Source organism: Tenrec ecaudatus, chromosome 7 (assembly GCF_050624435.1).
Source record: "Tenrec ecaudatus isolate mTenEca1 chromosome 7, mTenEca1.hap1, whole genome shotgun sequence".
Taxonomy (NCBI): Eukaryota; Metazoa; Chordata; class Mammalia; order Afrosoricida; family Tenrecidae; genus Tenrec; species Tenrec ecaudatus.
In genome coordinates, this window is record NC_134536.1 from 134,261,623 (window position 1) to 134,277,688 (window position 16,066).

Consider the following 16,066-nt stretch of genomic DNA (forward strand, 5'->3'; position numbering starts at 1 on the left):
GCTATACTTTTGTGGATTTTGCATAATTAAGCTTGTTTTGAGCATTCCATAGAGCAGGCTCATCAGGAAATGTGATGTTCAACAGTGAATTGCTGATTTGACCTCAGTATTAGGCAGCACAGACAACATGATCTGCAGGAATATAGAATTTTCTATCTGGAGCCATTGTGGTACTTCTCCAACCATTGATAGGACCTTGTTTGTTACCACAAACACCGGCTGTAAAATGTACCCCTCTTCCTTTCCAGTTGCTTGTAATTTGGGGGGATAAATGTCTTTTTTCCTCTCTTTGTGTATTTTCCTCCATTCCTGATAATGGTACTAGGGTAAAATTTTGGAATCTAACCTTGGTACGCCTGATACCATATTACTCTGTTTTATTTAAAAGAGAGAAAGACAGAAGAGGGAAGTGGGAAGTAAGGAATGGGGGTGGACTTTATTTCCTCGGCTAGGGCAGCTTGGACTACTAACTGTAGTAAGTGAAACAGAGCAAGGCCCTGTTTGTCACCCCTGGCCCTCCCGCTCTGCACAGTTGTCAGAGTTCTCTCTGCTAGGGGAAGGCCTCGACCTAGGGAAAGGAAAATGATCTGATCAAATTCCACCAAGCCCACATTGCCTCCATTCCCTCCAAGGTTGCAGACAGCAGCACTCTGGCTGCCACCACCATGTGCGGTTGAAAATGCTATGCTGGTGGAGTTCTTGTGGGTTTCAGTAAATTGACAAAATTAGATTCAGGCCAAGGTGCCCAGTTTAGCACACCCCTTCCATTCCAGAAAGCGCCAGAGAGATGTCACCACCCTGCAGTAAGGGATGGCACAGTCGGTCTACCCAGACCATTAAGAACTTACATCAGATCAAACCCCTCACCTGAACCCATGAAAATTGGCACCTTCTGTGTACCTTGAGGGCTCGAGAGAACAAATCAGGGCCCACCTCCTGCTGAAGCAGAGGACTCTGCGGTCCACTCGTACCACACAGGAAGAAGGCTGTCGGCCTGCAGTGGGTTTGAGCACAGGGCACAGCCCGTCCAGAAAGGAGCTTTACTGTTGGTTATGCAGATGAGTGATCAGCTCGAGTTGATGAGCAGATGGCTGAATGAGGTGCACATGGATTGCTGTAAGGCGCTCAGCTCTGAGAAACAGGAGGGCAAATAGCCCACGATTTTAAAAGCCTCGAATAAAGTCTCCTTCATGTGAAATTTTTTAAGTCAGCATTTACCTTATACAGTTAACTTGACATGATGAGAAATGGAGGGAAATTACCAAATTAGTGGACACCGATTAACTCAGAAGTGAAATTGTACCATCCAAGTCAAAGGTCGTTTTAGACAGCAGAGGGAAGATATTATTACTAAACCTTGCCCAGCCTATCATCTCCTGATTGAAATCTGCCCCAGCCTTCTGGGTATAGAGGTCATACTTGGGGAGAGGGGCATGGGTTTGTCTAGTAGTTTCCCCTGGACTTCCTCCGAATTGCTAGTAAGAAAGTATGTGGGGGAAATGCTGCTGTGTTTAGTTTGTTTGTTTGTTTGTTTTTAAAGAAGTTATGTGGCACATTCCTCATGGAATTGTGTGCCACTCTGAAGAGGGTGTCCGTCTGTTCATTAACCTGTGAACTGTCAGGTCCCTTTGGTGCGTGAAAGGAGCAAGTCACTCCAAGGTAAATGCTTGTTGTTAGATGTGAAGCCTCCAGGGAGATAAAGAGGGTGAGAAGGCTGAGCTGCTCAAGACCTGCCTGGTGAGCAGATGCCAGATCCATGGGGCCAGGAGGGAAGCTACAGAGTAGATCACTTCCTCTGGCCAGGAGAGCACTCCCCAGCAGTCAGAAGGTCTGGCGTGAGTATGAAGGGTTAACTTCCTCATGAGGATGACGGAGGAGCAATAATAAAATAAAATAAACTGTGGGCTCAGTAGTTTAGTCTTTTTTTTTCCAAGTAAGAAAGCATATTGATTTCATTCATTTTCCTCCAATGGATGAAATCTGTGATTGAGTTGGAAAGCATTTTGATTTGTGTGTTTATGTATGTATATGTACATTTTTTACCCTGAGGTGAGGGTAGAAGTTGTTTGGGTATTCTGCAGTGTAACTGTCTCATGACAGAATTGTACTCACATTCCGGGATTGAGCCGAACCTGATTTGATTTTCTAGGTAAATCACATCAAAGTTCTACTTAATTGTCGGGAAGTACATCATCTTGATGTTGCTATAATTCTTCTAGGCTCCATTGGCACAACCCTAAGGAGCAGGTACGGGGTCTAAAGTCAAGTTCAAAGTCTCTATTAGTGAATCCTGGCATGCTGTAGTTTAATATGATGTAGTTGATTGTGTTATCTTTGTGTTAGCTGTGATGAAAACCCAGTTTCTCTTTTCTCTTCAACCCCAGGTACATCCGGATAGTTGGGACTCACAACACAGTGAACAAGATTTTTCACATTGTGGCATTTGAATGTATGTTCACAAACAAAGCTTTCACTCTTGAGAAGGGGCTGATAGGTAAGTTAATATTACTTCATTTTTATCTTAGGTGTTTTTAGCTTCCTTATTTGTGGTGGGGAGAACAGTTATTCCATCTACTCATTTTAATCTAATTCATTGAAAACTGAGGACTCTGGTTGATGTGAATGCCTTATGACTGAGTGATGTACAGTTTAATTCCAGTAAACTGAAAGACAATGAGTATTAAGCTGGTAGCTAAGAATTAAAACATTTTAGTCTTTGATTCAGATTTGTTCTGTGGAGAATTTTTATGGTAGTTGGGCAAACCCTTTGATACCAAAGGTTTTTCTATATTCAGTGGTGGCTAAGATCATGAAAGAAGTCTGTGTATTATTGATCCAATACTCATACTCTCTAAGACAACACCAAGTATTTTGGCCTTTGATGGAATGTGAATTGTGTGCTCAGCTGTGGCTATCTCTCCCCACCCCACCCCACCCCACCCCCCATGAACTCATCCATTCATTTTGTCTTGTTTTAGCCAAGTTCATCTCATGAAAATTCCTGAATATACCTGAAATAAGACCAGAATGATTGAATTGTCATTACAGGGTTCAATTTAAATGTCAGTTGAGATGTACTGCCTGACTGATCCTTCAAGAGGATATTCTTAATTTTGGTTTATTTGTTGAGCTGGTGTGTGTTCTCTTAGTATTAGGGAATGTTCGCGCCCAGCCCTTGACTTTCTAAATATCATGGGCTCCCTTTCCCATCCAGACCAGATAGTCGCCACCTTTCCCCAGGCCCATGTATTTTTCCTTACCTGTTACAAAGACTGTAGTTAAACAATTAGATATGTGCCTTTATACAGGGAACTCTGGGTGTTCAGGTAAAGAGAATAGAATGCCCCTGCCAGGCAATTCTTTTAATAGCATTCTGTGCCTTTACAAATGGTCTCATTTCTCTTCTTCTCCTGTTCCCTTCAAGATGGGACACATACTAATACATGCCCTACAGTCATGGTAAAAAGTAGAATGAGAAAGATTAGTGTAATTTGCAAATGTTTTCTAATTATTTGAATGGACATAAGACTAAATATTCATAACCTATTCTGTCCCAAACATATCCTTTGCTTAGGGAGAGATGGGAAAGAAGTGTTCTTAAAAGAGCAGGAAAGCAATGGTTCCAGTGAGTCGAGAGCTTTTAAAGTGCAATGAAAATAAATACTTTGGCTTCAACTTATTGTGGATATAATTTCATTATCTTAAAATCTTTAATATTAAATATAAATGTTAATAATTTTGTAGCTTTTCAGGAATTTGAAAGTTAACAATCCTGAGGCATTATCTGGTGTCATTCACGTGTTTTACATCCCTGGGCTGTATAGAATTGGGCTGAAGGAGCGATAGAGGGTAAGCACACCTTTCTGCCTGCTGCCTGGGTTCTTCTGGCCTCATGGTATAAGCCACTGTGTAGCTTGGAGAATCATTGAAAAGAGTCTTACAAATTAGACCACCTTCATACGCATAGGGCCTGTACTCTGACTACTCATTTCAGCCATGTGCATTGCATTCGTGAACATGCTGCATAGAACGTGCCATTGGCTTCAATCACGTCCCCTTTCTTAGTGGAGGAAGAATACGTTAGTGGGAACTGTAATTACCAAAGCAACAGGCCTATCTGGCACGAGAGGCCATTGCAGGAATGCAACTTGGAATCGGTCGCAGTGAGGGGTGCTGTTGGTGGTCTTCATGTCTCGTCCAAACTGAACCAGGCAGCGTTATCAAAAGCTCTCATAGCCCTGACACGTCAAGGGATGAGAGAAGACTGCAGAGGTGCAGGAAATGTGTTGGAGCAATCACTTGTCTTTTCGCCCTCTCCTGTGATGTTCACAACTTTGACTGCGAAGAGCACTGCAGTCACCCGCCTGCTATGGTCCCTCAGCCAAAGGAGCAGTGGTGCACGTAGGAAGCAGGTAGGCAAATAGGTGCATGCGCTTGCCAGCAGATGGTCTGTGGTGGGACTCCCTCTGGCCCTCCTCAGAGCATCTCCACAGCTCAGAGCTGCCCCCAAGCTGACAGGTGGGGCCACAGCGTGAGGTGAGAGGGAGCGCAGGCGGGATTTCATTAGACTTTGCAGCTATGCTTAGCTTAAAGGGGTGTTTTGAAGCTTGGTCTTATATCCACGAAGTAATGGCCAGCCTTCTGTATTGATCATCGCATGCTTTTTACCTACACATATGCCTTCATGCAGCCACCCTGCAGCAGCCTCCCAGTGGTCCCTCTCCTGGGGGCACAGGAGAGTTCACAACCACACCAGGCATGGTTTGTAACTGATAGATGCTTGCTTCACCCTCCTTTCTGTAGCCTGTGAAATCTGCACTACCCCTTTGAGAACCACTGACACACACTTCAGATTTTCATGAAGGGAGGGAAAAAAATAAAGCTAAAATAATGTCAGAAATAGCAATCTTGGAAGCAGAGCCTGCTATGTGTTCCAACAGATAGGGGACTTCTTCCTTTCTCAGTTCAGGCTACTCCAGTGATCCTCTTTATAGGCCTTCACAATTACTTTCAAAGTATGTGTATTTTCTAAAATCAGATTTTAATGTTGATACTTAAAATGAATACCAATACCAGAAAATAGCATACCATATATACTTGAGTATAAGCCGACCTGAATATCAGCCGAGGCACCTAATTTTACCACAAAAACGGCATTTAAAATGTGCTGAAAAACTTGGCTTATATACGAGTATATACGGTAATTAAAAGGACTACTTCAGCCTACTAGAAACCTTTATTTTTATTTTTCTCCCCGGAAGATTTTTCTGTTTGTTGTTGTTGTTGACAGAATGCCACACGTCACATTCCTGGGGAAGCTTTGGAGGACCCTAGATTGATGGAGCTGTGGGAGCAGGCCCCTGCTGGGCAACAGTGCCCCGGGTGGGGCATCTCCCAGTTTGTCTGCTGCTTCCATTAAGGCCCTTTTCATTAAGGCACCTGGGGCTTGTGGTGAGGTAGTCTCACTAGGGAGGATCAGCTTGTGACGGCTGTTTCCTGTGTTAGGAAACCTTTATGGGAAATCTTATCCCATCTTCCCAGAAAAGTCTGGAGGGACTAATTAGAAAGGTGGGACTCTTATTTGATTAGCGTGCACCCTCCCAGAGAATGTGTTTGCATTGCTGGCACTCTGCTCTGTGATACATACTTCGCATTTGCCAAGTCCGTCTACTCTGTCCTTTTCATTCATCTGTCTTTAAATTCACTTCTTTGAAAAATACCCCGGTGGTTATTCAAATGGAGAGAACTGTACCCATCTCCCAGTTTAAAGAACTGTCAGCTCACAGCCAACCTAGTTTTGATTTATATGCAACCGACCTTCTCCCTGTCTGTCAGATTATTTTGAACTCGATCCCAGACATTTTATCACTCGTCCGTAAATATGTCAATGTATTATCTCTAAAACTAAGCTGCTTTTTTATTTTTACCATAAGCACATTATCACTACACTGCAAAATTAGAGCAGTAATTCCTTAACAGTGATGCAAACAGTAAAGCTCTACACAGCTCAGCTAAAGCTTGGGGGTTTTGAGTCTATGTAGAGGTGCTTCTGACAAAAGCTCTAGTAACCGATTTCCCCCAAAATCAGCCACTGAAAACTGTGTGGAGCCAAGTTCTACTATGATACACTTGAAGCTTGCTCCAAGTCAGAATCGACTCAATGGCAAGTGATTTAGCAAATACCAGTCAGTGTTCACATTTATCTAAGTGGCTTAAAGTCTGGAGTATGTGTACATTTATGTGCTTAAGTTGTTTAATCAGGATTTAGAAAAGGTCCATATTTTACAGGTAGTTGTCATGACTTAAATCTCTTTAAATCTATAGGTTCTTCCATGTGTCTCTCTACCTCATTCTTTAATCAGTATTTGTGGAAGAAATTAGTTTGTCCTACAGGGTTTCTAAAGTCTGAATTTGAATTTTGGTGATTGGCTCAAGAAGTTTTGCTTCCATTTAGTAGAGTGTGATATTTGGAAACCTCTTCTGGATTCTAAATGACCCTTGCTATTGGACTTGTCACGGTTTCTAGGTCTTTTCAGTGGACAGAACTAGAAAATACATGGTGGTTGTTGTCAATTGCTGTCAGGTCAATTCTAACTCATGGTGACACATATGTACAGAATAGAACTCCCCAGGGTTTTTAGGGTGTGACTTTTCACACACACTCGGATCACTGGGCCTGTCTTCTGAGGTACTTCAGTCTGGCTAGTAGTCTAGTGCTTTTGTTTATTTATTTGTGTGTCAGGTATTTAAACAGATTAGATATTTCTGAGTGTAGTTAATCTTTTGAGCTTTTATCTCCTTGGCTCTGTGTGATATAACATAATAATGTATCTGCTTTATCCCATAGTATAGGCAAAATAGTCCCAATATAAGCAAAATAGTTATTCTGTTGATAGAATAGTACTATCAATACTACCATGATCTATATGAGCACTGAAAGTAGCTTAATATTTTTGGCATTTTATTAGATAACTTTTTAATTCTTAGAATATATCTCACTAGAGATACCAGTAAAATGTGTGTTTTTAAATCACTTGAAATAATTCTTTCTGTGTGACTATAGGTAGGTTTTTTGTTACATTTTGCTTTAAATATTTAGAAGTCACCTTAAAATATAGATATACGTAATTTTGTTTTACAACTATGCAAAATATTTATAGAGTTTCAAACTAATTTCTACAAAAGTGCTGTTTTTGGAGAAATCACATTTCTGTTTCTCCCCCCCTTTCATCACTGTAGGTTAGTGGTTCTCAGCCTTCCTAATGCCATGACCCTTTCATACAGTTCCTCATGTTGTGTGACCCCCCCAACCATAAAATTATTTTCATTGCTACTTCATAACTGCGAATTTGCTACTATTATGAATCGGGTGACCCCTGTGAAAGGGCTGTTCAACACCCCCCCAAAGGGGTCACGACCCTCAGGTTGAGAACTGCTGCTGTAGGTAATCTCTTATTCCTCTTTAATTTTTAGATTATCCTTCTAGATATTTGAAAAATTAGAAAATAAATATATATAAGTGAACTTTTTTTTTGCATCTCCTTCCTCCCCTAACCCCTCCAACCTCTGAAATAATCGGTAGAGAACATATACTTTTATTTTTTGTACTTAAGGACTTATAGAGTTAGCTGTACTAGAGAGATGTTCTTTTACAGCTGTTTGATATTAATTAGTCTAGAGGTCCCCTGGTTTATTCAAATGGTTCTCTATTGATAAACTGTTGGGATCAGTTTCAGTCTACTTTGACTACACGTGTTTCCTGGTTTGCCAATATTTGGCCAGTGTAACTTCGGAACAGAGTCCTAGGAGAGGCATAACCCGTTTGGAGGGTCAGCGCATCTATGATGTTGTTTGGCATTGTTAAATTCACCTCCTCATAGTTATTGATAGTGTTTTCTTATTCCCACTGGCACTATGTGATTATAACCATATCCCAGAGCCTTGCCCATGGGGACCATGTTGTCAAACTTCTGGTTTGTTGCCAGGGTTCTAGGAGAGAGAATGGTATCTTAGTGTAGTTTTTAACTCCATTTATCTTATTATGAGAGAAATTGAGTCTCTTTTCATATGTTTAAAGGCCATTTACATTTCTCCACCCACTTTAAATAGCTCCTCTGGTGTTATGAGCTTTCTAATATGCTCTTAGTAACACTTGGAGGAGCAGTAACCACGTTAACAGTGATGAAAGAGTGGGGCTGTTAGCATTGCCAAAGACTGGGTTCCCTTTCATGAGGTCTTCTGGTTTCTCTCTCAAGTCCCTCGCCATCCTTGGCCCCTCCTCTCTGCTGCTGAGCACCTAGAGCTTGGGGCTCCCGGCTCAAAATTCAGAGTTATTAACCCTTTCAAAAAACTGAAAACGATTCCATTATCAGCTTTAAGCCATGAAGTATAACTTTGTGTCTCCCAGCAGGAGCCCAAGAAAACTGCTGGCTTCTTTTTGCTCTGGTTTCTTTTTAGTAATTGATCTAGGGCAACCCAAATAGGCAGTATTGGCTCAGGCACTGTGTCGCTGAAGCTGTCGGAGCTAGTGACCACCATTGAACTATGGTGTCTGGGCAGGAACACCATGGGTTCCACAGTTAACTACTGCTACCACCAGAAGCAGATGAAAAAGAAAAATGTTTTCTTTGCTCCTCCCATCTATCAGTCTTCCACCAGCTTTGTTCTAGGCAAGACCTCACCAGAAGTAAAGCTAGCTAGGGGAGACTGGGAGATGTAGTTTGTATCACATTAGCCTCTACAGTGTAGTAGAGGGCAGGGATCGGAATGGAGTTGAACGCAGATGGATGACTGATGTAGAAGCGGAAAGACAGGCTCTGAAAGGGGGCTCCTGCCATGAGGAAACGTAGCTGATTCAGAGTAGGGAGGCAGGCACATCAGTAGACTGGAAAGCTGTAGCCGTGAAGGCAGCACACAAAGGCACCAGCAGAATGTTGGGTTGTGAAGGAGCCTGCATGAAGAATGGTACTTTAAACGGGACCGTGAAGAATCCAGTAAATATTACAGAATATTACAATAGTGCTAATTTACATAGCAACAAAATAGATGGCACTTGCTCTCAGAGGAGGAACTGGAGGCAGGGAATGAAATTTGGTGCTCTCTGGTTACTATTGTCATTTAAACATATTTTGAAATTGTGACAATATGTTTAGAATTCAGAAAAATTCCTGGGAAAGTACCGAGGGAGAACTATGACCTGTGAAGAGCTGGCATCCCCTGAACTAGGGATATAGCATGGATTCTGCGCTTGGCAACTGGGTCTGAAAAAAGCAGTGGCGGCTAGAGTAGAAGTAGATTTGGAATTCAGGGAGTTTCCTAACAGGCGAGGGTGTTAGAAAGTGCCAAAGAAACAAGCTAGCTGGCTTGACACGGGGGACACGGGGAAGGCTTTAATGCAGGGAGTTTCCCAGTACGGCACTGGTGAGTCTGGACCAGGAGACCATGCTTTTCCCAGACCTGGTTGTCTAACCAGACATCAAGACGGACTCTAATTGTCAGTGGTGCTTAGCTTCTTTATCTACTGTAAATTACTTGGCATTAAGCAGACTTTTATTAAGAGGCTGCCGAGTGTCTCCTAGGCACTGGGGAAAGAAGGACGCACAGGTGTAGTTTCTGCCTTGGAGGATGGTACGGGCTAATGGAGGAGGAAGACATTGAAACAGAAGGTGACAACACAGTAAAATACGTTGTGCACTGGGGGGTTTCAGCAGATGCTGAAGGAACACCGAACACAGGGGCATCTCAGCTGAGGTGAGGAAGTGGTGTCAGAGAAAACCTCCCAGTGGAGGTAGGTGATCAGTGAGTCAGGCCTGAAGGGTGATTGGAGGGTCATTCGAAATGGCCAGCATGTGCCAAAGCTTATCCACCTCTGACGGGGAACCATTACCATATCTGATAGTGGGAGAGGAGTAAGAGATGGAGTTATTCAGTCTTTTGTTCTTTTCTGCCCTGGAGAAGGTGTAGCTTTGTTTTCTCACAGTTCTTAAAAGAGTTGTTTGTTTGTTTTTTTAAGTCAAATAAAGACCTTACAGTAATGCACATCTGAATATAGTGCGTGTTTGTTTAGCTTCTACCCAAGACTCTCCCAGTCCTCAAACAAGCGTGGACTACAGTTCTCGGTGGAGGGTACAAACAAGTGGGGATTAGAAAGTGATATCACAACCATTTGGGATTATTAATTGTGTAGTTCATTCTGTACATTTAAAATTTTGCTATCCTCTGTGTGTGTGTGTACCTTTGTGAGAGTAAAGCTGGAAAAGTTTTTATTCCTCTTAGTAATATGTCCCTACATTGTACATGATTAATTTTAAAAAATTGGACTTATATATCCCCCCTACCATTATAGTCAATGTATAGAGATGTAGCTTTGGGGGTATGTGTATATTAGCCAGTAAATGTAAATATACACAACTTATTTTAAAATTTGACATTGTGATATATACACCTGGTAATCCCTGATTTCTTACAATTCTGTTCTGACGATTCTGTGTCAGTCAGTTCTGATATAAGTTGAATACCTCGTTTATAATTTTTTATAATTTTATTTTTAGTTTCACTGTCACTCCTTTAATTTAGAAACATTACATATAAACTTGAATTGAAAGCATTACTTTTCTATGATGATATCAGCAAATTACATGCTATGATAGAAGATGTAGTACATATTACTATCGACACTATATATATATTTTTAAATGTGTAGTCATTAGTGTGGTTCATCACAACTTGATAAGCCTGGGGCTACCTGTGTCTCCAAGGTTATATGACAGTAATGTCTTCTAACAAACCATTATTTTGCTTAAAACTGGTGTTATGTTTAGCCAGGTTAAAAATGGGCACGGTGTTTCTCTGTTATAGACAATGGAAAGATATTCTTTTAGTCAATAGGTAGTAAATTTCACTTTTTTTTTTTTGCCTAGTCCCTAATCTAGTATGCCAATCCTCTTCTCTAAATAGAGCTATGCCTTCTCCAGGGCAGAAAAGAAAGTGAAGAACAAGCGAGTCAATAACCGCATCTCTTCAATACTGCCATCAGATACAGTATGGGAAATAGTTATTAAAATTTTGAGAAAGTGGTATACTCATGTATTATTCAAATGCATATAGATGAGGAGATTTTAAAAAGTTAGACTTGGTACTAAGGTCTCTTTTTTTTATGTCTATCTATATAAAATTGGCAGGATAAGCAAGCCCAAGTAGACAGCAACTGACCGAGGTTTGGGAGGTGGTGGGGTGAGGAGAATGCTGAGCCAAATAACGTCAGGGATAGGGGAGTAACAAGGGATCTGAAATAGATGGTGAGAAGGGTGCAGCATTCCTGGTTGTGTTTGATCACTTGTGATGTTTGGTCACTGTAATTCTGAGAGAGGTGAATTACTGAGAGGTGAACAATGGGTGAACATGATAGTGGGCAGGAGGAAAGAAAAGAGAAATAGAAAAAGAACAATGAAGTTAAAATTATACATATAGAAGTATAAATATAGAAATGTGTATACACTGGTACAGATAGGGACTGGAAACAGAGAATCCAGGATGGATAATCCCATCAGGACAAGTGGTGAGAGTGGCGATCCCTGGAAGGGTGGAGTAGAGAGGGGAACTGATTTTAAGGATCTACATATAACCTCCTCCCTAGGGGATGGAAAATAGAAAAGTGGGTGAAGGGAGACGTCAGACAGAGTAAGATATGACCAAATAATAATTTATAAATTACCAAGGGTTCATGTGGGAGGGGTAAGCGGGGAGGGAGGGAGCAAAATGAGGAACTGATGCCAGAGCCTTACATGGAGAGCAAATGTTTTGAGAATGATGAGCGTAACAAATGTACAAATGTGATTTATACGATTGATGTATATATGGATTGTGATAAAAGAGTTGTATGATTCCCCAATAAATGATTAAAAGAAGAAGAAATGTATATATATATATATAAAGATAGGTGTATTTGTCTATATATATATATATATATATGTAAATACAATAAGAAAGAAGATGGACTTTTGGCCCCTACTTAAATCTTACCTTGGTACAAGAACGGTTCTAACAATGTGGCGATGTAGGATACTCACCTTTTTGACATGATCGCTGAGGACAAAATGGGTGCATAAGCAAATGTGATGAAGAAACTTGATGGTGCCCGGCTATTAAAAGATATAGCATCAAAAAATAATTAAAAAGAAAAAACTAATAAAATAGTAAAAACTAATAAAAAGAAAAAAACGAATAAAATAAAGAGAAAATAAGATATAGCATCTTGGGTCTTAATGGCTTATAGTTAAACAAGCGGCCACCTAGCAGGGAAGCAACAAAGTCTACATGCAACAAGTACACCAGCCTGTGTGATCACAAGGTGTTGACATTAATAGGTATCTGAAATTCAAAAACAAACAATCGAATTAATGTGAAGGAGTGTAGACAAAGTGGAAACCCCAAACCCACCGGAAAGATAATCCGACAGTTCCTCACAGAAGGGCCTCACAGAAGGGGTGATCTATATCCAGGGTGCAGCATAGCCCTGATGAAACACTTAGCTTTGCTCTAGTTCTTTAATATTTCCTCTCCCCACTATTATGGCCTTGGTTTTACCTCACTTATTTTGCTAGGCCTGTGTATGTTCATTTGTATAATTAAGATCGTTAGCTGCATGAAAACCAAGATAGATAAAGCCCTCAGAAACAGTACTGATGCCCTGAGGGTATGGGAAGGGGGAACTGATAGCGATGATGACTGTATGTAACCCCACTCGAGGGGAATGAACAACAAAATTGTAGGTAAATGGATACATCAGATGGTGTAAGATAATGGCAGTAATAATAATAAGGGTTCATGGGAGTGGTAGGATGGGGGAGGGTGGAGATAAAGGGGCTCTAATATCAAAGAGTTTAAGAAGAAAGAAATGTTTTCAAAATGATGGTGGCAGCAGTTGTACAGCTATACTTGATCTAATGGGATTAAGGATTGTTACATCTATCAGAACTCCAATCATACGCATACCTAACTCAAAGGCTTGGATTCTTCTAAGGTCTTCCTTATTCATTGTACCACTTTCACATGCATATGATGCAGTTGAGAATGCTTGGGTCAAGCATACCTTAGTCCTCAAAGCAACAAACTTGATTGTCAACACTCTAAAGAGGTTTTGTGCAGCAGGTTTACCCAGTGCATGCAGTATGTTGTTTGATATCTTGACTTCTGCTTCCATGAGCACTGATTGTGGATCCAGGGTAAGAAAGAATCCTTGACAACTTCAACCTTTTCCCCATGTATCATAATGTTAGCTCTTAGTCTGGTTGTGACGATGTTGGTCTTCTCCACATTGAGTTGCAATCCTTACTGAAGACTACAATCCTTGATCTTTATCAGCAAGTGCTTCAATTCCTCCTCTCTTTGAGCAAGCAAGGTTGTGTCATCTGCATACCACAGGTTGTTAGGTTGTTAATTAGCCTTCCTTCAATCCTGATGCTGTGTTCTTCTTCATATAATCCAGCTTCTCTGGATTATATTATATATTATATAATTACCACATATCCTTGAGGATAAGCCAGCCCAAATATCAGCCATGGCACCTAATTTTACCACCAAACTTGCATTAAAAATGTGCTGGGAAAACTCGGCTTATGCATGAGTATATACGGTATATCCGTTATTTGTTATATAATCTACCACTTGTCTGTCAGCTGTTGTACTATGTTAGTTTGCATGTTACTGTCAATGCTATGTCACTGATCATTTTAGTGCCAGCAGTGTTACCCAAAGTGAACAGAGCTCCTAGACTAAGCACAGGCAACAAAGAAGTTCTCAGCTCCCTACTTCAGAGGAAGAAGCCGCTGAAAAGCCTATGCATTGCTCATACTATAGACCAAAATAGCTTCAGTTGGTTAGATTTTACAAGGAACAGTGTTTTGATGGCTGTAGTTGAGCTGCCCCGTCCTCCCCACCCCAAGACCTTATGTGTAACAGAATGAAACTTTGCCCAGTCCTGCACCATCCTCACAGTTCTTGGTACGCGTGGGCCCATTGTTGCAGCCACTGTGTCCATCCATCTCACGGGAGTTTTCCCTCATTTCTAATAGCTTTTCCCTGAGGACTCTGCCAAGGTCGCCAGCCAGAGTCTTGCCATTTGAATTGTGGGGCCAGCGAAGACTATTGGTCGGCCAGAAGAATGAGCAAGTCTGTGATAGAGGAAGAACAGCCAGGATACTTCTTAGAAAAGAACAGTAGGGAACTATTAATAAATGTCCGTTTGAGAAAAAAAGTTCATTCGATATCAAGGGTAGGGAACAACTTTTCAAGATAAAAGCAAAGAAATCATAAACAGAATTCAAAGATGTTTGACAAAATAGGGGGAAAATAATTGCAACCTAAATGATAATGAGTGATTGTCTTTAGTATATATGAAATACTTAAAGTTAATGGACATAGGCAAATTTATGAAGAAAGAAGGGAGGAAGGGGAGGGAGAGGAAACAATAATTAATGAACTTGAAATGTCTGCTACACTAACAACCAAAGAAACCAAACTAAAGTTGGAATAAGATATGATTTTATGGCTGATTTTATTCATATCTATTTTTAATTAAATTTTGTTTACTTACACAGGTAAGTCAATAATCATTTTCTAATTTAAAAACCTATCATCAGTTTGGAAGCAGATACAGTATTGACTCTTTATCCCCCAAAGCAGGTCAAGTTTTCTTAGTAGGGTGCTAGTAGATCCAGACTCTTTCCCTTTGGAGCCCTTAATTCCTTTTGAAATGATACATTTCCACGGGTATATGCATTTCAATTTACATTAGTTTAGTTATTACTAAAATTGCGTATTTTTATGTTTCTTGGTCATTTCATTTTTAAAATATGAACTGGGCAGCCCCTTGGGCTGCTAACCTTGAGGTGAGCAGTTTGAAGCCATGGCTGCTCTGGGAGAGAGAGAGGCTGCTCTTTGTAGAGAGTTAGTCTCGCAAGTGATGATGGCAACATATGCACAAATGTGATTGATGCAGTTGATGTATGGATAGTTATAAGAGATGGAAGAGTCCCCAATCAATTGATTGCTTTCAAAAAAGAGTCTCTGAAACCCACAGGGACAGTTCTACCCTGATCTATGAGGCCCCTCAGAGTTGGAATTGACTTGATGGCAGTGAGTTAGCTCCCTCTTTATATTACTCACCACCTCTTTTTCTTGTAGATTACTTGACTTTTTCTCATGGATTTTAAATTCTGGATATTATTTGTCTGTTGTATACATTGCAAATATATTGCCCCAGACAATTCGTAGTAACTTTTTACCTTTGTTTAAGGCATCTTTGTTGTACAGAAGTTTCACATTTTACTTTGGTCTTACCTGTTACTCACGTTCTAGTGTCGCGCCTTGTGGCTTACTTGGAAACTTCCTCTTCAGCCCAAATTTGAAGACTTAAGTTTCTCTGAAGTGGTTTTTGGCAGTTTATTGTTGATGGTTGTTTTTGTGTTTTTTTAGCATTTAGCTCTTATTTTATTTTGTATTATTTTAGCATTTAGCGCTTAAATGTGTTTAAATTTTATTTTGTTTGTTTTAAGGTGTAGGGTTTTAACTTCTCCACCCATTTCCCCCCAAATGTGGCTCCTCAGCAATAACACCAACAAGTTATTTTTTAAATATGTGACCAATTTTACAAAAATCTTTAATCAGTTATCTTTATGAATTATTTAAGACAGCCATATCATGGACACGTATTGTTGCTGTTCTCCACTTTCTGCTGCACCGCATCAGTCTATATTACTGACAGTCTCTCCCTAACCCCTCCTTTATTTTTTGGACCCTCTACTTTACCAAGCTTGTTACCCTTTTCCAAGGACTGTTCTCTTCTGAAAACATGTTCAAAGTAAGTGAGGGGAAGTCTCCCCATCCTCCTTTCTAAGGAACATTCTTACAAGGCAGACTTGTTAGTTCTTCTGCCAGTCCGGGATATATTCTGCAATTTTTATGTAATATAACTCAAAGACATGAATTTTATCATCATCCTTATTCTTTGCCCAGTTTGGGCATGCACATCAGATGATTGAAAATTACTCTGGCTTGGGTCAGGCAC

General features: G+C 40.6%; 1 protein-coding gene across 2 annotated transcripts in view; it reads left to right on the forward strand.

The window, feature by feature from the left end:
* BTBD9 (BTB domain containing 9) overlaps window positions 1-16,066 on the forward strand; it is a 512,908-nt gene that overhangs the window by 336,563 nt on the left and 160,279 nt on the right. For both annotated transcript variants that reach the window (XM_075555166.1, XM_075555167.1), the window contains exon 7: window positions 2,385-2,494. In XM_075555166.1, coding sequence (XP_075411281.1) covers window positions 2,385-2,494 — 110 coding nt within the window. The remainder of the gene's footprint in view (window positions 1-2,384; window positions 2,495-16,066) is intronic.